Source organism: Sinocyclocheilus anshuiensis, unplaced genomic scaffold, assembly GCF_001515605.1.
Source record: "Sinocyclocheilus anshuiensis isolate Anshui unplaced genomic scaffold, SAMN03320099.WGS_v1.1 scaffold354, whole genome shotgun sequence".
Taxonomy (NCBI): Eukaryota; Metazoa; Chordata; class Actinopteri; order Cypriniformes; family Cyprinidae; genus Sinocyclocheilus; species Sinocyclocheilus anshuiensis.
In genome coordinates, this window is record NW_015544195.1 from 1,711,699 (window position 1) to 1,737,165 (window position 25,467).

General features: G+C 39.1%; 1 protein-coding gene across 1 annotated transcript; it reads left to right on the forward strand.

Annotated features, from left to right (window-relative positions):
* The first annotated feature begins 387 nt into the window (after nucleotides 1-387).
* LOC107696704 (sal-like protein 1) lies at nucleotides 388-14,752 on the forward strand. Its single transcript, XM_016497171.1, has 3 exons — nucleotides 388-517; nucleotides 8,296-11,705; nucleotides 13,330-14,752. The coding sequence occupies exons 1-3, from the start codon at nucleotides 445-447 to the stop codon at nucleotides 13,768-13,770; spliced, it is 3,924 nt and encodes a 1,307-aa protein (XP_016352657.1). The 5' UTR covers nucleotides 388-444; the 3' UTR covers nucleotides 13,771-14,752.
* Nucleotides 14,753-25,467: the final 10,715 nt, after the last annotated feature.

Below are 25,467 nucleotides of genomic sequence, written 5' to 3' on the forward strand. Positions count from 1 at the left end.
TTTTTTTAATCCAGCTTAAATCGATTCCTAAATATACTTGTTTCCAAAGACATTCTTGATGATTTCCAGATTTTTTACTTTTGTGCGACTTCTAACATTTTAGCACTAAAGATTTATTCAATGAGGACTGTCTTCTCGGTCACCGCCTCGAAAGATAAAAAGCTAAAATTGTTTTGCCAAATTAATTTCAAACAGGCTAGTTTGTTGCATTCGCATAGCCGAAGCGGTTCGCTGTGAAGCCCGAGCGCTTCCTCTGTCTCTCAGTCGCGCGGTGAGAGAGTGAGAGTGGGAAGGAGAGGTGGGTGCGAGACTGAGAGGGACAAGGAGCGCGAGTTATGATAGAACAGAGCAGTGACCAATAGAATAACAGAGGGGTGGGGCCCGTAATTTTTAGCAGATTTTATAGAATTTTTTTATTCTTTCGTGGCTGATGCGTGAGCCAGCATGTCGCGGAGGAAACAAGCGAAGCCGCAGCATTTCCAGTCCGACTCGCAGTTGGTCCTAACCGAGCACAATGGTGAGTTCAAGCCCTTATTACACACATAAACTCGCGCTGCTTTTATTCTACTTTTATTTTGATTATTTTTGTTTTAACGTAATATTTAATGTGCCTCCCCCATGTTTTTTTTATTTTTTATTTTATTTTTTAACTCAGACAAGGAATTGATACATTTATATATTTGTGCTACTGAAGGGACTCGCTGTAAGAGGTCTATTAAGTAGTTACAGCTGAAAAGTTTTAGACCACTCGAAACGAACAAAACCACGTTTTCATCTAGGTCTGTGATTCTTCTCAGAATCCCTTTATAGCCTACCATTCTCATGTGTGTGTTTTTATTTTAAAGCTGGTCTCAAGCTGACTTTTGAAGGAAAGTATGTTATAATATAGGTGAAGTTCGCGTTTCATTTTATTATGAAAGATTTTTACAAAATTCACCACTAATTCTCATAGAATTAGTTTTGTTCTGGCCCGTTTAAGTTGCCCACACAAGTGGGGATTCGCATGGTTTCAGCTTTTCCCCCTCCTCCCCTCTTCTGTAGGATAGTGCATCTCTAGAATTCAGCAACGCCAAAACCCAGACAGAAGAAATATGAGACGATTATTTTTCTTTTGTATGTAGTTTTACACCATGCTATCTCAGTGACCAGCTGTGCCTATCTCACTCCGTTATCGAAAATTATGTCATGCGACCTTAAATGTGGAGGAGACGTCGGCGAAACTTATTTTCTTAAAAAATATTTCCCCCCAGTATTTCCAACTCTTATAAAACTGTAATATGTAAAGAGTAAGCACAATCAAACTGAGTAGCATGTAGTTATGGACGATCGGACAACGAAATCACAATCTCATGTAATCGAGCTTTTCCATTATGACTTCACACTTATATAATTTAAACTTTTTGCGTCATTAATTTTGCTAAACCTTCTTGTACAATAGAGGGGTATCGAAAACGTACACCAATATGTAATCTCGTTCGTCTGCTTTTAATTCAGCTTTATGATCAAGAGCTGACTTGCTAGTAGCCCGTGCCATGTAGCTTTCGGACACACACTGTCCCACACTGTGACCAAACTCATCTTTCATACAGTGCCTTGTCATCTTTTAAAACGTACATTTACTACACATATGTTTTTCGAGCTACAAATAAGAGTGCAAAATATGTATGAATAGGCTATATTATAGAATTATTATTTTCTTTGAACATGTAAAATAACGATAGGCTATAACAAGCCTAATTCTATATGAATGATTCTTTTTTTTTCTAAAATGCTCTCCTACTAAATGTAGTCATTTAATTTAATAGTTTTTAGTGTTTGCACCTTTCTGTTTCTGAAGTCAGCCAGGCAGTGACTAGGTTTTGTAACAGTCATTGACTACAAATTGTAAGCCTATTCTTGTTTTACTACTTTTGAACGGCATTTATCAAAAGCCGTCTCACGTCCCATCGAGCTATAACAAGAATTTAAAGGGCATACTGAACATTCTGATCAGTAAAGTGTCTTACTTGAGCTGTTTTAAAACGAGGTGTTTCGGAGGAAGTCTCCTATCGCTTGCTTAACTCAGCGTTTAGTAGGCTATCATGTTTCTGATTAGAATGGGACCTTTGAAGAGGTAAGGATTTTGTTTCATATCGAAACTAGATCCAAATAACTTTCTTCAGTTTATTTTTTATTCAGCTTTTAGTCAAATCCATTTTCAATATTCCGTTGTGGAACATGTGACGAATGAACAGAAGTGACCTAAGTATACTGTTAATGCAAACGGGAAAGTTATAGAAATATAGCACACCGTTCATTTAATGACCGTTCTACGGCAATCTTTATGTTAGCCTACATATAGAAACATTAATTACTGGCACAACACGACTATTAGCTCTTCAATATTGCAGTAAACAGCAACGTTATTTTACGCTCCTCCTCTTCACGTTAATTCATTTGATTTCTGAGGTTATAAATAAAATAAAAATACACTGCTTTTCGTTGCAGATAATGGGCCGCTATAGACACCAGTTGCTTTTAGATGTCACAACTTCAGTTTCATAGGCGTTCCTTAAACTTACAATGTGTTTATGTTTGGTTATAAGAACAGAAAATATATCAGTGATAGGCCTAATCGTTTTTCCCCTCCTTGTTATAGCCTATGTTTTTTTTTAAATACTGATTTTCGCGGTTCTGTGTGTTGAGATGCAATACTAAGTACATCCCCTTATTTTAACATAGCCTATTCCCTTTTAATTCGTAGAGAACGAATACAGATACAGAAATACAGAAATCAGCTCGTTGTTATTAAAAATTAATACAAGAACAGGCCCAGATTTACATAAGCAGTTGTTTGGCGACTGACTTCCGAAGGTAACTTTCATTCATAGGTAAATTTTATGTGATTACTGCTAGAATTTCAGAAACGGAAAAGAAAACAGATTTTCAAAATCATGGCATAGCTGGATGTTCCCTTTTCAATTTAATAAAGACGTGAATGGCAGTGTTTGTCAACCGCTGTCAGCTGACCAAGTTCACATTTTCGCCAAATACAGCTCATTCAAAGCAAGAGGAAAAGGCATAACCTTTAGACTATGTCAGTTCAGACATGTATTGCTGTCTTCATGACTTAGCATTGCTTGGTAACTTTTTTCCTTAAACTTTGGTTTAAACCAGGTCTTGATAAATACAGATAAACTTCCTTGGTGTCTTCTCACTTGAGAAAAAGCAGAGAGGCTAATTCCCCCCTATGCTTTGCTGCCTGTGTGAGGTATTAGAAAGCAGTATTATGGCTAGACTGAGGTGAGGAGTCTGTCCCTGTTGGCCTGTCACTGAGGGTGGGATGTAGAGCTTTTTTAACCTTTGCCAGGCTTCCTCTGTGGGGAGGCGAGGAGAGATCAGGTCAGGGTTTGTTCATGTGTACCATGTCTCTGACCTCCACCATGCTGTGCTATAGCCAGCCAAACAGGGACTCTTACTTTTTTCTGGTGTGTGTGTGTGTGTGTGTGTGTGTGAGGTTGAGGAGGTGGGGGGTGATGTGGATTGAGATCAATGTGGCTGCTTTCCCCTTTCACCTCAGCAAATTTGCCACACATCCACCCAGAGAGATTGTCAGGGAGGTCCCCCCCCTCCAAAACACACACAAGCATCGCAAACAACATGTATTTTGTAATGTCGTCATTTTGTCAGTGTTTATGTAGTGAAAGTTTTGGAAGTGGCTGATTTAATTTTTGATTCAGAAATTTGATTTACCATTTGATTCAGAAATTCTCAAGTCTCCTCTCACACTCGTCCTTTTAAGAGCAAGTCATAAGAATTGAGGATGAGGGCTCGGTGACCAGCAGAGAAGCCTTTCCCAGGCACACCATCTAGTGTTCAGTAGGAAGTTTTCTATGGCTTGAGAGAGAAAGTGAGGGAGGGACGCTAAGTGAAAGCAGGAAAGTTGAGGGCGGGTGGAAGATAGTAAGGGACACACAAGGAGGTTCTGAGTGAACGGTAACTCACTCTTCGAAGTCACAACTAGCAAGGCGCCTGCAGCTGAGAAAAGTAACGTAGACATTACAAATTATTATCATGTATGTTTATCCTCTCTTTTTTTTCTAGTCATTCTTTTTTCTTTTTTTACTTACCACATCACCAATTCTCCCTCTTTTTTTCTGTCTTGATTTGCTTGGGATGAGATCTTTGACCTGCTCTGTAGCATGCTGATGATGACCCAAAGCCATCACACTGTAAAGAACTGTTCTCATCAAAACTAGCTCTGCCTCACTAATCAACAGCACAGCACACAGCCATGCACAGTGTACAATAGCTTTCACAAACTAGTGTCGTTTCTTGCTTTCCATGTACTTTAGAGTGACTACGTATAGACACACATCTGGCATTGTAAGCTGCCCATTGCACATTGTTGTTTGAGTATAATTAAATTCTCAACTATTAATGCTTTTCTAGTTGAGAAAATTCATTTCAGTTTGCTTATCTTGTTTTTTTTTTAGACTGAAAATAATTATTTAAAATGCAAATTTATTCATTTATTTGTTCAAATGCTATTTTATTTATTTTTGGGCACGCAGATGTTTTTTTTAATTAATTAATTTTATTTATTAGATTTGTACCAGTGTTTGCATGCAGAATAAAGCGCGTGCTTTATTTACAGGTCAGAGGTTGTGTCAGAATGTCTCTTTGGACAGATAAGTCATAAGAATTTATTTCATACTTCACATGTCATTTGATGATCGTCAAATCATTTTTTGGAAATTAATAGTTTAAATGTCTACCTTCTAGAATATGTATTTTCTAAGAAAACAAGGTGCTGTTTAAATCTCTAAATATTATATTGAAATTAAACTGATCCCGTTCGGCAATAATCAGGTGAATCTGATTTGGGACATTTGATACATTCTTTGGACTTTCGAGACGCCGATAGTTGCCATTACGCACGAAACTCCGTTGACCGACCTACTTTTAACACCGCTGCCTTGAGGAAAGAACGACTTGGTTAGAAACGGTGCGCTTGCAATGATCCAGGGGTTGAATTACAACAACTTTAATGCCAATCACAAACGAGGATACGCGAAACGCTCTGAAACGTCAAGCTAAGGAAAAGGCTGTGGAAGACCTTTGGCAGAGAGTTTGGCCATCCGGACACTTTTTGGTGAATTGCAACTTTTGAGCACCAGTTTGATGCCCAGCGAGATCAAAAGATATGGTTGGTCTTTCGAAAGAGAAATTTACATTCCTGTAGTGGCCAAGTTAAGCTCTAACGTAGCCACCAGATGGTTGCTAAGAAGGGTTAAACTGTATCTAAAGGGAGTTGGAAAATCCAGCCTTTCTTCCACACGGATCAACTCATTGGGTGGGAGCAGCAATGCAGCTGAGAAAAGTAACGTAGACATTACAAATTATTATCATGTATGTTTATCCTCTCTTTTTTTTCTAGTCATTCTTTTTTCTTTTTTTACTTACCACATCACCAATTCTCCCTCTTTTTTTCTGTCTTGATTTGCTTGGGATGAGATCTTTGACCTGCTCTGTAGCATGCTGACGATGACCCAAATCCATCTCACTGTATAGAACTGTTCTCATCAAAACTAGCTCTGCCTCTCTAATCTACAGCTCAGCACACAGCCGTGCACAGTGTACAATAGCTTTCACAAACTAGCGTCGTTTCTTGCTTTTCATGTACTTTAGAGTGACTACGTATAGACACACATCTGGCATTGTAAGCTGCCCATTGCACATTGTTGTTTGAGTATAATTAAATTCTCAACTATTAATGCTTTTCTAGTTGAGAAAATTCATTTCAGTTTGCTTATCTTGTTTTTTTTTTAGACTGAAAATAATTATTTAAAATGCAAATTTATTCATTTATTTGTTCAAATGCTATTTTATTTATTTTTGGGCACGCAGATGTTTTTTTTAATTAATTAATTTTATTTATTAGATTTGTACCAGTGTTTGCATGCAGAATAAAGCGCGTGCTTTATTTACAGGTCAGAGGTTGTGTCAGAATGTCTCTTTGGACAGATAAGTCATAAGAATTTATTTCATACTTCACATGTCATTTGATGATCGTCAAATCATTTTTTGGAAATTAATAGTTTAAATGTCTACCTTCTAGAATATGTATTTTCTAAGAAAACAAGGTGCTGTTTAAATCTCTAAATATTATATTGAAATTAATAATTATAGGTTTGAATTTGAATAGTCCACAGTGATATAACTTTTGAATATGCATTTGCAAGGATACAAATACATATTCAAAAGTTACATTGTTTTTTTCCCCTCAATTTATTTATTTGTTTTATTATTTCCAAAGACTTGCTGATGTTCATATTTTAGTAAGTCTCTTGCGGTACATATTTACTGAGGAAGAGAGAAAAAAGATTTTGTTAGTATTTTTATTTTGTGATCAGATGAATTGACTAAAATTTGCTGACCAAAAACAAAGATCTTCAACAGGTTGCAATGAATAAATTTAAGTGGTTTCATTTTTGGACTGAATTGTCATTATATTATATGACTGTAAATAAAAACTGACAGTTAGTGTGCATTTTTGTTATTATTATTTTAAATAATATCATATATATTACTATATTGTATCATATATTATATTATATTTGAAAAATAATTTGTTCTAATAAGCAGTATGATATGATTTACACATCAATCCTTCATTTCTACTCAAGTGATCTTCTTAACTACCCCCTCACTATATTCACTTTTTCCCTTTCATTAGCCTCACCTCAACAGACTTTTAATATTAAAATTTTTTCATCAAAAAATTTGACTTTTTCTCGTCTGGACAACACATCGTTTGTGTGAGACACGGCTTTACTGTCATGGCAACTTTAATGTTATCTGATGTTCCAGCTCAGAGAGACACAGGGGGAAGATAATCTCTGAATTAAACAGGATCTGCTTTAGAGCCAGCCGTGATGAGCAGGCTGGGCCCTCGCCCCTCTCCCCTGCTCTGACACTCCCATGCTGGGGAACAATGGGGAGCCATCCTGTCTCTCCACAGGGCTGGGACACACTTCTTGCAGGGGTTTCATTTGCAAATGAATCTCCACGATGATGAAAATGTTGAGAGCGAAGCCCCACAATGAGTGGGACTCATAGAGAATTGCAATTTGTAAATCAACTTGTATGTTAAACAGCATGATTTTTGAGGGACAAAAAGAGAGGAGGTGGGGTGAGAAAGAATGAGGAAACTGGAGAAAGGCCACAGCCCTAAAAGGGCTGGGAGGGAGGGAACTGAACAGTTTTTCTCGCTTTCTTTTGCAAATGCTTATGGTTCATTTTCAAGAAAAAGTCCCAACCTGTTCCACTGTATAAATTAAATAAAAATTCAGCATGTGTTCTGGCATGTGATATTATTACTGTACACTTAAACTTACACTTAAACTTTTAATCAAGCAAAGAGTTTCTTGCTTAGCCAAATGTTCAGTAATTGTTTACTTTTTATTTATTTATTTATTTTTTTGTATTCAAATGCTTGCATTGATAACGCTGCATAAACGATCACCTAAAACTAGTTACAAATGTTCCTACTGATTGAATAATTATTTAGTATTCCAAATCATTTTAAAACCACTCTCTGTATTAAGATGATCATGCAATTACTTCATTCATGCTTAGCCTGGTATGAGTGAATTTCTGTGGTACTGCAGAGTGCGTAGCAATCTGAATGCCAAAGGCTTACTTGTTCCTGTCAGATCCTGATTGCAGGCTGACTGGATACAAATTAGTTTAGTGACAGGGATAACCTGTCCAAGATGCCTGCAGTTGGTTGAAAATGAGCAAAGTTGACAGCAAATTGAAAGTCTAATAAGTCCTTCAAATGGTTGATTTGTGCCTAGTGGACATGTAGACATTGAGGAGTATGAAATATTGGAAATCAATGGCCCTCTATGAAATTTAATTAGGGCCCATTGTTCTCAGTTCATAGTATTTTTATGTTTTGATGGATTATCTGAAGAAAATGATTACCTAAGGTGGTTGAATTGATGGGACTTTGATACACATCTTCAAAGATCACTTTTAAGCAATATTGTAAAAGTGCTATTGATTTTGTCTCTTTTCTTATCCTATTTCATCATAGCTCTACATAGTGTGGAGGCCACTTTATTGGTGTTATTTGGTATTTGTTTCTTTCTTGATGGTTGTTTTTTGAACGTATGAGGGGGATAAGCATTAAACTGATTAACAGAGGATTAACAACAAAAGAATTTGCACAGATAAAGCTGCTTCTTCAGATACAAAACATCTCTAATCACTAATCCCCCTGTTCCCCCCTCTTATTTTCCTCTGCAGGGGACACAGAGACCAAACCGGACGACTCCCCCTGTAAAGACTCGGGTGCCTATGTCTGCAGTAGATGTTGCGCAGAGTTCTTTGAATTATCGGATCTTGAACAACACCAGAATAATTGCACTAAGAATCAATTAGTTCTAATTGTGAATGAAAATCCAGTGTCTCCTTCCGGAACCTTCTCCCCAGGCTCCTCTCCTCATAATCCTGATGAGCAGATGAATGATACAACTAATAACACAGATCAAGCAGAGTTGACCGACCTTTTGGAGCAGAACGTACTTGACAAAGAGGAGGCCATGGACACTGAGATGTCAGGAGTCTCTGCACCCCATCATGATGGAAGTGGACGTATGGCAGGTGGCAGCCCACTCAGTGGCGTTGGAAGCAGCCATGGAGCTCTGGGCAGCACTGGGTCCAATCTGGGGAACTCTGTAATTTCTGCCTCACTACCTCAGCTGGGTAACTTGACTGAGCTGGGTAATTTTTCCATGATCAACAGCAATGTCATTATTGAAAACCTACAGAGCACCAAAGTGGCAGTAGCCCAGTTCTCTCAAGAGACCAGAGCAGCGGGAGGGCAAAGAGTGGCTGTGCCAGCCCTCATGGAGCAGCTTTTGGCCCTACAGCAGCAGCAGATCCATCAGCTACAGCTCATCGAGCAGATTCGTCACCAGATTCTTCTGCTAGCCTCACAGTCACCTGAGCTCCAAGCACCACCTAGTTCTTCCCCTGTGACTTTAGGTTCAGGTACTAGCCCACTAACCACTCTTAGTTCCCATTTGTCTCAGCAGTTGGCAGCTGCTGCAGGGTTAGCACAGAGCATAGCTAGCCAGTCTGCAAGCATTAGCAGTTTGAAACAGATGGCTAATGTTGTGCAGCTACCTCAGAACAATTCCAGTGTGGGAGAGTCATCTCAAAACCTTGGAGCAGCAGGGCCAGCTACAGTTAATGCCCCACCTTCAGACAAGATGCCAGGTAATGCAGGAAGCTTGCATCCTCAGTTGGGAAATCCATCACTGGCGAAGTCATCCACACCAGCCTTTGCAATGGGAAGCCTATTGAATCCTGTGGCTAATACCCTTCTACCTCAGCCCCCACCAGGCAACCCAATATTTTCCAGTGCACTGCCCAGTGTCGGTACCACAGTTGAGGATCTCAACTCACTGGCTGCACTTGCTCAGCAAAGAAAAGGCAAGCCACCTAATGTCTCTTCTTTTGAACCGAAGAGTAGCTCTGAGGAAACGTTTTTCAAGCATAAGTGCAGGTTTTGTGGCAAGGTGTTTGGTAGTGACAGTGCTTTGCAGATTCACTTACGTTCTCACACAGGTGAGAGGCCATACAAATGCAACATATGTGGCAACCGCTTTTCCACCCGCGGTAACTTGAAGGTTCATTTTCAGCGTCATAAAGAGAAGTATCCACACATTCAGATGAACCCATATCCTGTACCAGAACATCTAGACAATATTCCTACGAGTACTGGCATTCCCTATGGTATGTCTATGCCTCCCGAGAAGCCAGTGACTAGCTGGCTCGATAGTAAACCTGTTCTGTCTACTCTGACATCTTCTGTTGGCATGTTACTTCCACCAACTATATCAAGCCTGCCTCCATTCATCAAGAAGGAAGATAATAGCTCAATGGCTATAAGCAGCCCTTCTCATTCTGCTAAAAGCGACTCAGGTCCTGCTGATGCACTTATGAGGAACACAGATAATGTGTTGGAAGAAGGGGGGAGCACAACCCTGCCTATCTCATATGAAAAAGTTGAAGAAAACAACCATTCATCCAATCTAACGACAAACATGAGCTCTGCAGTGGAGGGTACCATTGAGTACACCACCTCCAACAGCCCTCCCATGGCCACTAATCCACTCATGCCCCTGATGTCAGAACAGTTCAAAGCTAAGTTTCCTTTCGGGGGTCTCCTTGATCCTCTCCAAGGTTCAGAAACATCTAAGCTTCAGCAACTCGTTGAGAACATCGACAGGAAAGTGACAGACCCTAATGAGTGCGTTATCTGCCACCGTGTTCTTAGCTGCCAGAGTGCACTCAAAATGCACTACCGCACACATACCGGGGAGAGGCCTTTCAAATGTAAAGTGTGTGGTCGTGCCTTCACCACCAAGGGCAACCTCAAGACTCATTACAGCGTCCATCGAGCTATGCCGCCACTGAGGGTCCAGCATTCTTGTCCTATTTGCCAGAAGAAGTTCACAAACGCTGTGGTACTTCAGCAGCACATTCGCATGCATATGGGTGGCCAGATCCCTAACACCCCTCTTCCTGACAACTATCCAGAATCCATGGGATCCGATGCTGGCTCATTCGATGAAAGAAACTTTGATGATCTTGAAAACTTCTCTGATGAAAACATGGAAGGAATCGAGGATGGACCAGACAGCAGCATTCCAGACACACCAAAGTCAGTTGATGCATCTCAAGACAGCCTCTGTTCATCCCCTACTCCACAGGAGTCATTAGGCATGGAGAGCCAGGAGAAGAGTGCCAATCAGGGAGCAGAAGAAGAAGTGCAGTGTGACCAAGGGAAATTACTGGAGAACGGAGTAATGGAAGGAGACAGACTCACAAATGACTCCTCTTCTCTTGGAGGCGACATCGAAAGCCAAAGTGCCGGAAGTCCAGCTGTCTCTGAATCTACCTCTTCCATGCAAGCTCCATCACCCTCTAATGGTACTATCCAACAGCAGAAGTCTCCTAGTCTGGAGGACCGGCAGCAGAGGGCATTGTCATTGGACTACATTAGTGCGGGTCTCATGCAGTCTCATTCTCACAGTCCTGGAGCTCTGGATCTTACTTCAATTAACTCATCAAAAGATCCTCTTAGCATGCTTTTCCCCTTCCGTGAGCGATGCACCTTGAAGAATACAGCATGTGACATCTGTGGCAAAATGTTTGCCTGCCAGAGTGCCTTGGACATCCATTACCGAAGCCATACCAAAGAGAGACCGTTCATTTGCACAGCATGCAACCGGGGCTTTTCCACCAAGGGGAACTTGAAGCAACATATGCTGACCCACCAGATGCGAGATTTGCCCTCCCAGCTCTTTGAGCCTAACACCAGTCTTGCCTCCAGCCCAACTCCATCGCTTCTATCTGTTGGACCCTTGTCGTCAATGATGAAGGCTGAGGTCAATGGCTTTCTGCATGGCCTTCAACCTGAAGTAAAAGACTTGCCCCCAGCACTGGTGACCTCATCTGCTTCCACCTCTCCAGTACTTTCGGCCGCCCCACCACGGAGGACGCCTAAGCAGCACTACTGTAACACTTGTGGGAAGACATTCTCCTCCTCCAGTGCCCTGCAAATCCACGAGAGAACCCATACGGGAGAGAAGCCCTTTGCTTGCACAATCTGTGGACGAGCATTTACCACCAAAGGAAATCTCAAGGTAATTACTGCTGTATATAAGAAGAAAATTATTTTCTCTGTTTTTTTATGAAATACGTTATTTGAACTTTTTACTTGATGTTATTTTGTTATTCATGTTTGTGAAAAGCCAGCCAAAATAGGGATTGATCATATAAACAAGTATTGATGAGGGAAAATAAGTAGAATGCTTTGTGAATAATAAAGGGGGAAAGTGAAAAGCACAAGCATGCATAAAGGAATTATACAGAAAGTATACAATTATAAAGAAAGTATACAGAACTAATAAAGAGGAAGTGGAAATGTTGAGTCATCCAATTAATATGAATATTGGGCTGAAACCTGAACTTGAAATTGGTAGAACAAAGCCAAGAATGCTTCACTTAACAGGCCTTAACCACAGTTACCAGCGGTAACCACCCTTAGCAGTGGCACGCTAACTATTTTTCCAGAGTTTATCTTTGATCGCAATAAATAAAAAGGCCAAGCACACAGATAAACAGAATCCTGGGGGTTTTATATGGATATGTGATTGCACTACTTTGTGTGAAATGTGACTCGCAATAGGCATAATTTTCAGGAAGAAATGTAAATATCAAACTTAGGGCTGTGCAAATAATCGAATGTGATTTTCATGCGCATCTCGTCAGTAAAGCCATTTCTGTGATTAGTAGTAAATTTCCAGCACGTGCTTTCAGATGGAGCGGCATTTACTACACAGAGCCGTAGGTCACTGACAAGCTACGCAAAAACGCGTTCATAATCGGCAATGAATCGCCTGCCATTTTGAATGTGATTTTGCGTAGCTTGTCAGTGATTTACGGCTCTGTGTATTAAATGCCGCTCTGTCTGAAAACACGTGCTGGAGATTTACTACTAATCACAGAACCGGCGTTACTGACGAGGTGCGCATGAAAATCGCATTTGATTATTTGCACAGCCCTAATCAAACTATAAATTTCCCTCTGAATAAATAAGTAGGTACTCTTTTAGCGAAGTATGAAATTGAAAATTAATTTTCAGATGTCTGATTTCACTGCATAAAGTATTGATATAAAAAATGAATAATGAATTTGCAATGCATTAAACACTATCAGTTTGAAAACATTGTCATATACATTGGGAATGGGGATCAATAAATCATTTCTGAGCTTTGAAAATAGCAAAAGTAGCATAAAGATGAGAAAATTTACACCTCATATGTTCAATGCTACACTAAGTGTTGCGACAATTAAAAATGGTTATTTTTTGAACATTCCTGAATGTGTTGCATGCTTCAAGGGTGAACTGGGGGCAACTGTCAGATACAATACTGTCCAGCACAATGAAAGTGGACAGTGCAATTTTCTCAGAACACACGTCTACCACAGGCCCTTTGTTTTATATGCAGACCACCATTCTCACTGAGTGAACTTTACAACATTTTAACCTTGTTTTAATAATTAGACAAATGCTGCTTCCAGTGGGCCTATTTTAATACTAATTATTATACTGGTCCTCTTTTTCCATTGCATCATCTCATGTGTTATTCATTTTAATGTTTCCAAATTTTAAACATTGTAGCTCGACTGCTTCATTGTTTTTATACTCTTTAATCACTTTGCTTCCACTTCCTTCTCTCTCTCTCTCTCTCTCTCTCTCACTAGGTGCATATGGGTACCCACATGTGGAACAGTGCTCCTGCACGGCGTGGTCGCAGGCTCTCAGTAGATGGTCCCATGGCTTTCCTGGGCACAAACCCTGTAAAGTTCCCTGAGCTCTTCCAAAAGGACCTAACTGGTAGGGCTGGAAACGGAGACCCAACCAGCTTCTGGAATCAGTATGCCGCTGCTTTTTCTAACGGCCTGGCCATGAAGACCAACGAGATCTCTGTGATCCAGAATGGAGGCCTGCCCCCTCCACTGTCAGGGAGTGTGGGCAACGGGGGCAGTTCTCCGATCGGAGGCTTGACAGGCAGCATGGAAAAGCTGCATAACTCTGAGCCCAATCCTGCTCTGGCTGGCCTAGAGAAAATGGCCAACACCGAGAACGGGACTCACTTCCGCTTCACACGCTTCATGGAGGACAAGGAGATAGTGACCAACTAGAGAATAGTTTTTGTTGCGCTCATGAACAAATATACACTCTTAAACTGGCACACACATGCTCCCATATATGTGTCCATGAAAGAAAGAATGAAAAGCAAGAAGAAAAAAAACTATCAGCTTTTGCTTGCCATGAAGACTTTATGAAGACGAGTTTGAAAAGAACATGCTTTTTTTGTACAATGTACAACATGTTATAGTTTTATGGAGCTTATTTATTAGTGATTATAACCTTGCTTGAAAAACCAAGTGGAAATATTAACAGTTACTTCGTTTTTATGTTATTTTCTGTTTTATCAGCAGAGTGAATCTGTATGAGTGTTTTAAAGTTTGCTTTTGACACTTAGCTTTCCTTGGTAGAAGACTTCACCATGGCATTAAATTATTTTCTATCTGTAGTATGTGTTAACAGAACTTGATGTTCGTGTAATGATTTAGAGCTTAAAAAGTGCAACATAAGGCTGTAAATACTGTACACTTATCTGTGCTAGATGGTTTACAAGCTGTGTAGAATCTTTCCTCTGAGAAGTATCAACATTTCATAAATCCAGGGACATAGGTTAGTCCTTTTCTCTCTGTCTTAGAAGTTAAAAAGAAAAAAAAAAGAAAAGTACAAAAAAAAAAAAAAGTTTTCACCTCAGCTGTTTATTTAGACCTTAATATTTTCATTTGGCTTTTTACTACATTCAGTTCTCACTCTTTATGTGTGCTTATAGGATACAAAGAATAAACGGTTGTTAGATGTCGACATGAAGAGGTCCACACACTTACGAATGGGAGGGGAAAAATGCCTTGTGTGATCTTTGAGGTGTTGCTGGGCTTTCAAACTGCTGCTAGGTACTAGCGTCTTTGTTTGACATCTACTGCACTTCATGTGTTGAAGCGCCCTATACATTTTTTTATTCTCTCTCTCGGATGTGGAGCAACAAATTCCATTACAGCAATTGTACATAGTCTTACTCGAAGACAAGGTCCATCTCGGCCAGGGGAAAAATGATGATAGTGTTTTTATAAATATTATATAAATATATATATATGGACTGTTACATGCACTTTCTTGAAACGTTGGAAGATCTTTTAGGGCCCAGTTTCGCTACAGTTTAATACCTACTAACAACTACGATACTGTAATTCTTTACTCTAATACTCAAATACATCAGTTTTCCAAACGAGTGTCGGTCTTGATGATTTATTTGTATTGCATTTTTTAAGTTTATTCAACCATCTGAACTATTTAAAATCATATACGTATTTTTCATTTAAAAATGTTGAGTTTGCCTTGTCGATACTGTTTTTAGCTCTGGCAGAAATTCTTTGTCTGATGGACTATGGATTTCTTCTCCTGACAGCGTGCATTAAACGTGTGAAATGTTAATCCAAAGTCGGTTACATATTTCACTTCAACGTGTCAGACCGCGTCAGTCAGGATGCAAATGCAATTACAGAGCGCTTCATTAAAACGCATGCAGCTCCGCTGTAAGTCACATTTCTGAGTTCAGCATTCTGCTGGTTGACAGGCTTCAGCATCTTTAATTAAACAATCGATCGTTTTAGAAGCCCCTTTCTTTCAGCGTTTGTTTAGATGGATTGGTTCACCGTTCCTGTCTTATAAGGAAAACTTTTAAGGCTAACCCGTTTTCTTCGAGTTAATAGGTTTTTAGCTGAAAATATTTTAATATATTTAGTAGGCTACTTTAATTTGGTACTAGAATTGTTTGATGTTACCCGGAGATTTTGGATTTAGCCGGACTGTAAATATTGTACACGTTATAATTATAAAAAATATTAATTAGCCAATTTATATTAATTTTGCGCTGCACAAACGATACGTGTCTTTGCTTTCGCCTTTGGATTTCGCCCTTTAACAGGATTTTGTCATCACCAACAAAAGCATAAAATATTCTGTTATCGGGATATTGTTATCATTTTAAGATTGATTCTTGTTAATTATTCAACCACTTTTAAAATATATAAACCCCTTAAGGGAATGTCATTGATGAATAGTGGGCTCTAAAAAAAAAAGAAGCTAAAAATAATAACTCTCAATCTTTCATCGTTTAAAATAAAATATATGCCCTGCTTTTTCACCAGCTGCATTTAATTTAACACACCATTGCACTTCCTGAAACGCAGTATCTGTTAATTCGAGGCTTGCATCCTCTCGCCCCATGCCGCCTCCTCCCCGGATTTTATAGCTGGCTAAATTCCCCAATATTTACAAGATCGCTATGCTAAATGACCCTTGCAAGCAGTCCGGGAGCGGCAGAGGGTCCCCGCCCCTCTCAATCTGTGCGCTCACTTTGAGCATCCGCGACAGGCGCTTTGTTTGAACATCTCATCAGCTTCCGGATTCTTCACGCGCAGTTTCTTGACACCATTGACATGAAACCCCTCTCAATTATGACATTTGTCATCGGTGTTTGACATTAAAGTTATTTGATTCACACCCGTTAAACTTTGCTCCATGACGAATGCCGTTCATATTTATTTATTAGTATTATTTTAATTTCGTCAAACGTATTTATCGACTACATTTAATTATAATTAAATATAATTAAATTATGAGAACCTACTTGTTTCATTATTTTTTGCAGTAGTTGATATTGTTGAACATTATTAAACAACGTAATGTTGTCAACAACAGGATGTCGATACAGAAGAATAAAAAAATTGAGATATTGCCAAATTGCATTTTAACCCAGAGAGCCATGAGACACATATCTGTTTTAATTGTTTCATTTTTTAGCTTTTATTTGATTAATAATAATAATAATTGATGGCTGAATATGTGATCAATTTAATAACAATAAAAATAAAAGAAAAAAACAGAATGATCCAATTCAATTTTTCAGTGTACCCTGATTCATGTAATTTGATACTTTTCAGTAATAGTTCCCCCTTTTTAATTTATTATCTTTTAAAAATAATAAATACACACTATTAATAAATAGAAAATGTAAAGAGATGTTCATGTGCAAAAAAAAAAAAACAGATAAATGCTAATCTTTAATATGTCTTAAGTCATGTTCTCTGTCTGCAGTTGTTACACATATTTGTAATTTGTTGTATGATTAGCTAATTTATTATTATTATTATTCAATGCAGAGTAATTTATCCTCCTAATTATGCAAACTAAAAACATATGAGTGTCTAATAATGTGATTTAAACTGAAATTGAACTATCTAATTATTTTTTTATGAAGCAGACAATTGTATATGAAACAAAATATTAAGTATTTATTTAATTAAAACACACATGCACGTGCGCGCACACACACACACACACACACACACACACAGGATGAACTATAGGAACCATCCATTGGAGAGATGATATGTGTGCATCTGTATATATAAAAGTATTTTGTACATGTATGTGCAAAAGACAGTCGTAAAGTGAGAAGTTGTCTACACCAGGTCACTGTTTATCATAATCACACAAAATGAAGGCAGGGAATACAATTATTAAAATAATAAAAATATGAATAAGGACTTATAAGGTGGTGAATTTTTAAAAACACACAAAGATGAAGGAACTGAATCTCCACCTTTGGGTTTCTTGTTTTATTGTTGCTTGATTATTGTTAAGTGTACTCTAGTATTTCTGCTCATGCTTCAGGGTATTAGTCATATTCTATGATACAGGTCAGTATGTCGCAGTGCATCTAGACCACTTTATTTTAGGTTTTTGTTAACTGTTTTATATTATGTGCATGTCATTCTATGAGAACATGCAATTTATTGCATTACATTTAACAAAAGTGGTAGAATGTGTGAGAACAATATTGTAACGAGGCTTTACATACCTCAGGTGAACTGATGCTACGTAGATTTGTCTGGTTAAGAACACAGAGTCTCAGAAAAGGCTGATGTAATAATAGATTGTATTTAATTCTATTCACTATTTAGTTTTTGCATGTGTGTTGCAGTGCGTACAGTTATGGAGGTGTGGTGTGAATGAGTGAATAATGAGGCAGGTGGCCGTTGATTCAGTTTATCAAAGAGGAAGGTTATGAGATGTGACAGGATTCAGTGCTGTGTATGAGCCTCAGGGAGTTCTCAACAGAGTGTGCGACCTCTTCATGTAACGGACCCATATTGTCTGTGCTGGCTTTAGCCCCGAGGGCTGGCTGTGAATCCCTGCTGTGTTTTTGGTCTACGCAGGGGAGATCAAAGACACATTTGGGACAATTGAAGTGCTGCTCGACCGAGCCCCTGCTCAGCTCCACACCTGCCCACCTGTCAATCATTCCCAGGTGACAGGCGAGTGTGACAGTAGTGGGCCGTGCAGGAGCAAAGGATACAATTAGGGCAATTAGTGCTGTCTTTTGTGCTTCATGGATCCACTGCTCATTTTGTTTTTCATCTGTTCGTTGTCTATGTTATTAGTGTTGTCCTTTATCCTCACTTTCATCCTGACTACTCCAGTATTTTCTTCCTTTTTCTTAACTCACTCCCGCCCTCTGTTCTCATGGTTCATGATTTCCTGAGGAAAGAGTCTCAGTCTCTGAGACGTGTACACAGCTGGCTGAAAGAGGACCTCTAGATTGAAAGAGTAAACACGGAGGAAGATTTCTCAGCCTGTCTTTGTGTGTTTGTGCTATCATGGCAGAGTAATCAAAGCCAACATGTGCCATCTTTACACTGCAAGAACGGCAAAGAAGCTGCATCTCAAGCAGCATACAATGAAAAGATAAGTTCACACATACTGTTTAACGCTGCAGAAAGTAAATATAAATGCATTTAGACAGAATTTACAATTGCAAAAACAATTTGATAAAATTATTTTTTGTTCATATATATTTTAAATATAATGAAAAACTATATTAATTTTCATGTCGCAACAACAAAAGAGGTTAAAGGCTACTCTGATGCTGCCATTCATTTTTACAATATTTTGTATTTTAGTTTTAATATGTATTTTAGTGCAAAATTCAAAATAAAATTTCCAGCACTCTCTCCACCCTCAATACCACGACTGAGGTGAGACCCTTGAGCAAGGCACCGAACCCCCAACTGCTCACCGGGCGCCACAGCATTGGCTGCCCACTGCTCCAGGTGTGTGTTCACTGCTGTGTGTGCACTTGGATGGGTTAAATGCAGAGCACAAATTCTGAGTATGGGACACCATGGCCACACTTCACAAATTCAAATTCAATTTTAAAAAATCATGAATTGAAAGGGATCAATTATTCAAATCTGAGTTTTCCACAACTCTCATTTTAGTACAGCTTTTATGCAGCATTGCATCTTAAGTCAGAATTCGTAGCAGGTGCGAAGTCACCTATGAAAACAATTCAGTAAAAAAGTACAACTTTCTCAATCTTCCTGTTTCTCCTCACTCTTTCCATCTCATTCTGTCTCTATAGGCCATATCTCTCTCTATCTTTGTCCCACTAAATCCTGAATCACGGCACTGTCTTCTGCTTGGTCTGGCCACAGGTTCACTCTACATGTCCTGAGGTGGGACAGGGACCTGGCTGCGTTCCAAGTGTGCGAGTCATTTATCTGTCCACTCCTTCAGCTTTTCTCCTGGCACACAGTGACACACACACAGAGATATTGTATTACAGCTGCCATTGTCCCTAGACAGACAGGTGGGACTCTCACTGTGGGGTCCTAAAAGCCAGGCGGCAGTGGGCAGACATTGGGTGCGTACTTTATTAGTGCACTCATGCCTGCAGAAGCCTCCCAACAGTACGAGGGGAGGGCGTACAGTAAGGTCTTGTCCCTCTCACAGAGCGATGGCTGTCTCAGGCTTGGGTTTATCATCACTGCTGAAATTGCTGGAAGTTCTTTTGTTGGGGTTTTATTGCAGGAGGGGTATTTAGCCTCATTCTGATGCTAATGCCTTAAATTTTAGGGGCTCAGAGCTCACTCTCCGAGTCTCAGGGCCGCGAGGGTGGTGACACTGTCCGTTATGAAAACAGTTCCCTCTATCTCTCCCTCCTTTCTTTTTTCCCTTGTGAATAAAAGAAGAGAAGGGCTGCATTTAGGCCATCTGTGCTTCCAGTGCTTGAGTGTAATTTAATGTGTAGGTCCATTTTAAGATGAAGCCCATGTACTCTTGTGTGGTTTGTCTGTAGAATGGAGCCCAGATCAGTTTCCTCTTCCTTTAAGAGCAGTGAGAGATTAAGTAGGTTGATTGTGTTCCTTTCACCATCAGAATGAGGGCCGGTAACCTTAGCCTGCACTGTCTGCCATGGGGCTCAAAGACAGGTAGATGCTCACTCCTCCGTTAATGTCATCCAGTAGATTACGTTTCCTCATCGTCAAAGTGTCTTAAGATGCACTGTAAGGACACGCATTCCTCTCCTATCCTCCCAATTACTGTACTATGACAACGGAGGAACTGTTGTCAGAAAGAAGGGTAAATGACATATGTTGGTGGTAGGCACATATAAATGTGTCCATTTCTATACACTGTGATCAGCTTCATTGGTTGCGACATGCAGTCATTAAAGGGGTCATATGATGCGATTTCAATTTTTCCTTTCTCTTTGAAGTGTTACAAGCTCTTGGTGCATAAAGAAGATCTGTAAAGTTGCAAAGATTTTTGGGCAGTGAAGAGTAGGGCTTGTTGTTTGTCATTTCTCCGTTTTTCTCCATTTCTCCATTTTCTCACAAATGCAGACATGGTTTTATGTTTACACAGCGCAATGCAACGCAACGCGTAAAAAGACAGTATAAGTCATTATAATCCATAATTATGTCCCCACTGGATGCAACAAATGCCTAGTTTGTAATGGGTTTTTGAATCATCGCTCCGGCCTGACAGGGCATCATAACAGTATGCTAAGGGGCGTAACATTTCCGTCACACGCTTGAGGTATTCGGACAATCACAATGCACTGGATAGCTCGCTTTTTCAGACCGATGAGCTTTGTAAAAATCGACGCGTTTCAGAAAGGCGGGGCATAGAGGGGAAACAATAATGTACAGTATGTGGAAAATAATGTGTTTTTTTAACCTTAAACCGCATAAACACATTTCATTACACCAAATACACAAAATAATGTTATTTTTGGCAGCATAACATGACCCCTTTAAAATAGCACACATATATGCAAAATATTCTTATATTCATTCTTAATATTCGACTGCTCTACTGTTTGGTTCTCATTTGATCACTCATGAGTTGTGTTATTTGAGATATTGTATAATTGTATGAAAAAAAAATCAAATAATAAATTTCCAAATTTTTTAGTGACATTATGCTAACAGTAGTTCCTTACAGTAGTATTTTATTTATAAATTATTAACAAAAAAAAGATTAGGTTATAAAATATACAATTTATACAATAATAATAAATAAAAATTATTATACAAAATGATTATTAGCATACTTCTGATTATTGCTAATTGCTCATTATTTGAAGCAAGTTTGTTATAATGTCTCAATTATACTGCTTAAACTGTTTAATTTGACTGGAAATTGCCTTAACCTGCTTTCAGTATTCAGTATTCAAAATGAATCTTCATTAATCATATTTATCATATGAACATTTTGATAAATCCAAACTTAAGAAATACTGCAAAAACAGCACTTTTGCGTTTTCACTTTCAATATTCTCTATTTCTGCTTTTTCTCACTGCAGGGCTTTGTACTTGGATACAAAGCTTATTTTTAACCTTTCTTGTGATTTTCCTCATTTGTAAATCACTTTGATAAAAAGCCTCTGCTAAATGAATAAATGTACTGTAAACTTGTTTGTTTTATTCAGCCTATATCACTAATCTTTCTTCTCACTCAATATGTTTTTAAATCTTTGCATCAGATCTGAGGTTTTTTTCTTTTCTATCACACTTGTGTTGAGTCTTGTTTTCTTTCTGTATTTCCCCCGTTAATCCATCTCTTTCTCCTTTTTCCTCTTCGGTGTGGTCTCAGGTGTAACGGTTGAGTTTTAATATTAACCTGTTGAGATGAGGGCCATGAGGCAGCGCAATAAACCTTGTCAGCATGAATATGTATGCGTGTACTCTAAATGGATACTGAGCTCTCTCTGTCACCTCTGAATGGTGGGAATAGAGATACAGGCCCTGATAGGTCTTTTTAGGAGTCTCTCACAGGAGCCATTAAGTTTCCAGTGTTGTATTATGGGCCTGGAAAAAACCTGTAGACATTCATACTGATATCAGTGGTTCTTTTCAGTATACCACAGTTAACCCGTGCTAAGATTTAAAACACCTGTATGGAAGCTTTTTGTGTTTCTGATTGAGACGCAGTGGTCGTCAGTGTAACTGACCCAAACATGTTTTTGTAAAGAGTTTGATCCAAGTCTTGCTAAAATGAGACTGAGGAATGATGATAATACTCTCAGACCAGACGTGACCATGACATCTGGCATGAATAACAAATATCCTGTCTCACAGGTTAATTTTTAATTGCCCAAAGCCTAGTTTTAACCATTTTAAATTAGCCATGAAGAGAGTTTTTACAGTTTGGGATTGAAGTGATTGAAAAAAAGAGAAGAATTCTAGTTAGATGTAAAGTATGTTACCAATAAAGAAGATTATGTCTTTATAATCTAAAATATTAAAAAATCATCTATGACTTTCATGAAGAGAGAGGAAATATTAATGAACAACCAGAATTAAAGTGACGGTTTACTTGCGCATGTTCCCAGAGTACTTGCATTTTCTGCATCTGAAGCACAAAACACTTACTTACCAATAGAAACAGAGTCCACCCTGTAATTTAAAACCTCTTAGAGGCCTTTGGCTTTTTTTATTAGATAATCGATCCGTCCATATTAAAACAACAGAGTAAACTTAGTGATTCTCATATACTTCATTATTGCAGCCATTTGACCGGGCAGCAAATTTGAGCAAACTGCATGTCACAGACCATCAATACAGCTCTAATCAGGGTTAGTTATGGCTGTACTATAATGGCCAAGCCTCCTGTGGTCAGTGGTCCACTGTATGATTGCTCCGTGTATGTGTGTACGGTGGAAACTAGCGGAAAAAGAATGGGATGCTCAGCATTTGCACTAACAATTTGATTTTGTTGTTGAATTACTGTTATATAGATCTGCTGAGGCAATCATTTCATCGTATGAAGAGAGAGAGAGAGAGAGAGAGAGAGAGAGAGAGTCTGTGCGGTGCTCCGTGTATGTGTGTACGGTGGAAACTAGCGGAAAAAGAATGGGATGCTCAGCATTTGCACTAACAATTTGATTTTGTTGTTGAATTACTGTTATATAGATCTGCTGAGGCAATCATTTCATCGTATGAAGAGAGAGAGAGAGAGAGAGAGAGAGAGAGAGAGAGAGAGAGAGAGAGAGAGAGAGAGAGAGAGAGAGAGAGAGAGAGAGAGAGAGAGAGAGAGAGAGAGAGAGAGAGAGAGAGAGAGAGAGAGAGAGAGAGAGAGAGAGAGAGAGAGAGAGAGAGAGAGAGAGAGAGAGAGAGAGAGAGAGAGAGAGAGAGAGAGAGAGAGAGAGAGAGAATCTGCGGTATGTGAATACTGTATGTGTGTTTGTTGTGGTATCTGCGATGGGGATTTTTTATCACTGTTTATTTAGTTTGCTGTGTGGGTGTCAGTGTTCCTCTGAGAGATTTGCTGTGAAATACAACCCTTGAGCTGTCATTACTATGAAAACATTTCTGATAGTCTGGAAATGATAATGCTATTTTGTCTACGAACATGTGCTGTGGATGGCAAGACTTACGCAGCCATTGCCACTGTGACTCAAACAGTGATAAAAACATGTCATTTCATTTTTTTTTTTTAGAACTTTACAGAGTATTCCATGTGTCATTCAGTAGCTGGACACTGTCACATAAACGCTGCCTGTGATCTTCAACAGCTGGTTTGTGGCTCGTTCAGTAATGCGGGCAGTGTTCGAACTATGCAGTGGGTTCGTGCGCTTGCGCGTGCCTCAAAAGAGGGCTTAAAATGACTTACAAAGATTCATAACAGCTACAAGTGTATGCACTACTTGCTTTATGCAAGCACTATATAGGATAAATCACTATACAGGATTTACCCTATTATACTTTATCGACACGAATTGATAGGTCAAACAACAAACAGCCACCCACAAATAGTCTATAAACAAAGCATCAGGCTGTCTTTGAGTTCACATGAACAACGGTTCAATTTTACACATAATAATCCATGATGATCACATTACACAAAACTGAAATTGCACGTCAAAATAACACATTGTCAATATTTTTTGAGACCCCCCAAAATTTCACAAATCACGTTTTCAGGGGAGCCCATGTCTTATTAAGGGTGCCGAGCTCCCCCTAGCTCCCCCGTAGTTTGCACCCTGAATGCGGGCCTTGTATCTTTACAGTGCTATATTTCGGTCCAGTCGCTTCCATTCAGCAGCAGTGCGGAGACAAGACAGGTGTCATCTTCCCTGACCATGGAGGCAAGCAGGCCTGACCCAGGTAAGATTATCCTCTCTCCTCACCACATAACTCAAATCAGTCAGCGCTATCACCCAGCTCCACAAGGAGCCATGTCATGAAACTCAACACACGAACATGTGACACTTACACCCGTAAAACATCTCCGATATTTAATATTCAACGGCCGGTGTTATTTACATCTGACTCAGTGATAGATGATCAGCCTCAAACTGGAGTTTACTGCAATTCGCAATAATCACTTTTACATATCTGAGGAATTTCTCAGGTGGTCCATGCTAATTTGATAGTGTCTTCAAAAGGCACAGTTGTCTTAAGACACTTCAAAGCATTTTGTCTTTTTGTTTTAGATTATATATTAATGTAACTCTACCCTGACTTCTACATTTCTGTAACATAACCCCTAAGTGATGTCAGATGGCAGTGATTAAATATGGATGGAGATTTGGTACATTTTCCTACAGGGAGAGAACGACAGAGACATGGAGAGGGAGAGATAGAGAGGAAGAAAGAGTATACAAAAAAAAAGTATTTGAGTACACTCGGTCAGATTGAGGAATCTCAAAGGTCCTGTCAGTGTCACCTGCATTCAGAACTAATGGACTTAAAATCAGCTCTACCTCCCAAGCTTTAATGAGTGTTAAATTAATGAAGGAATTCCATCCTCTCCTCCACCCCCTCTCTTCCTGCTCTGTTTTTGCATGACAACATTTTCAGATTGCGCTCTGAGACGGATCAGTCCCTTGTTGGCAGTAATTGGGTGCTGGCCTGGGTTAATGCACTCACCACCATTAATGAAAACGTTGAGCTGTAAGTGGGACTGTATGAAACGGAGAACGTTCTCAATAGCCTCCAAACAGTCACTAGGGTCCATTCTGAAGCAGGCCAGGCCCAGATTTTATTGGAGTGTAGTGAAGCATGAATTCTGTGAGGGAAAGATGGAGCCAGTTATATTCAAAGCTGTAAGCCAGACGGCTGAATGAAATAACCTTTTTTATTATTTTTTTTTAGATAAAGAGAATCTCTTGGGTAAGTCAGGTGAATAAAGGCCCACACAGAGAGTAAAAATACAGTGAAAGACACTCACACATAGATTTGTGAAATACAGTGCTAGATCAAATCTATTTACAATTTCTCAGGATACATTATTAATAAAAAAAATCCTTGTTTTAATATTGCAATGGCACTGAAATAAAACACAATACAAATCTAAATTGTTTTAAAATGTACGTGCATTCATTGACATACGTCTCATAAGCAAATCCCCTAAACATATTCATGACATCATTCAGTGAGAGTTGCTTAATTTACTCTCTTTCC

What these genes read in the sequence shown, in the direction of transcription:
- LOC107696704 (XM_016497171.1), top strand. Translation starts at nt 445, where the DNA reads ATGTCGCGGAGGAAACAAGCGAAGCCGCAGCATTTCCAGTCCGACTCG. An exon ending in GGTCCTAACCGAGCACAATG is followed by an intron (nt 518 to 8,295) that starts GTGAGTTCAAGC and finishes TTTCCTCTGCAG; the next exon opens with GGGACACAGAGACCAAACCG. An exon ending in CCACCAAAGGAAATCTCAAG is followed by an intron (nt 11,706 to 13,329) that starts GTAATTACTGCT and finishes CTCTCTCACTAG; the next exon opens with GTGCATATGGGTACCCACAT.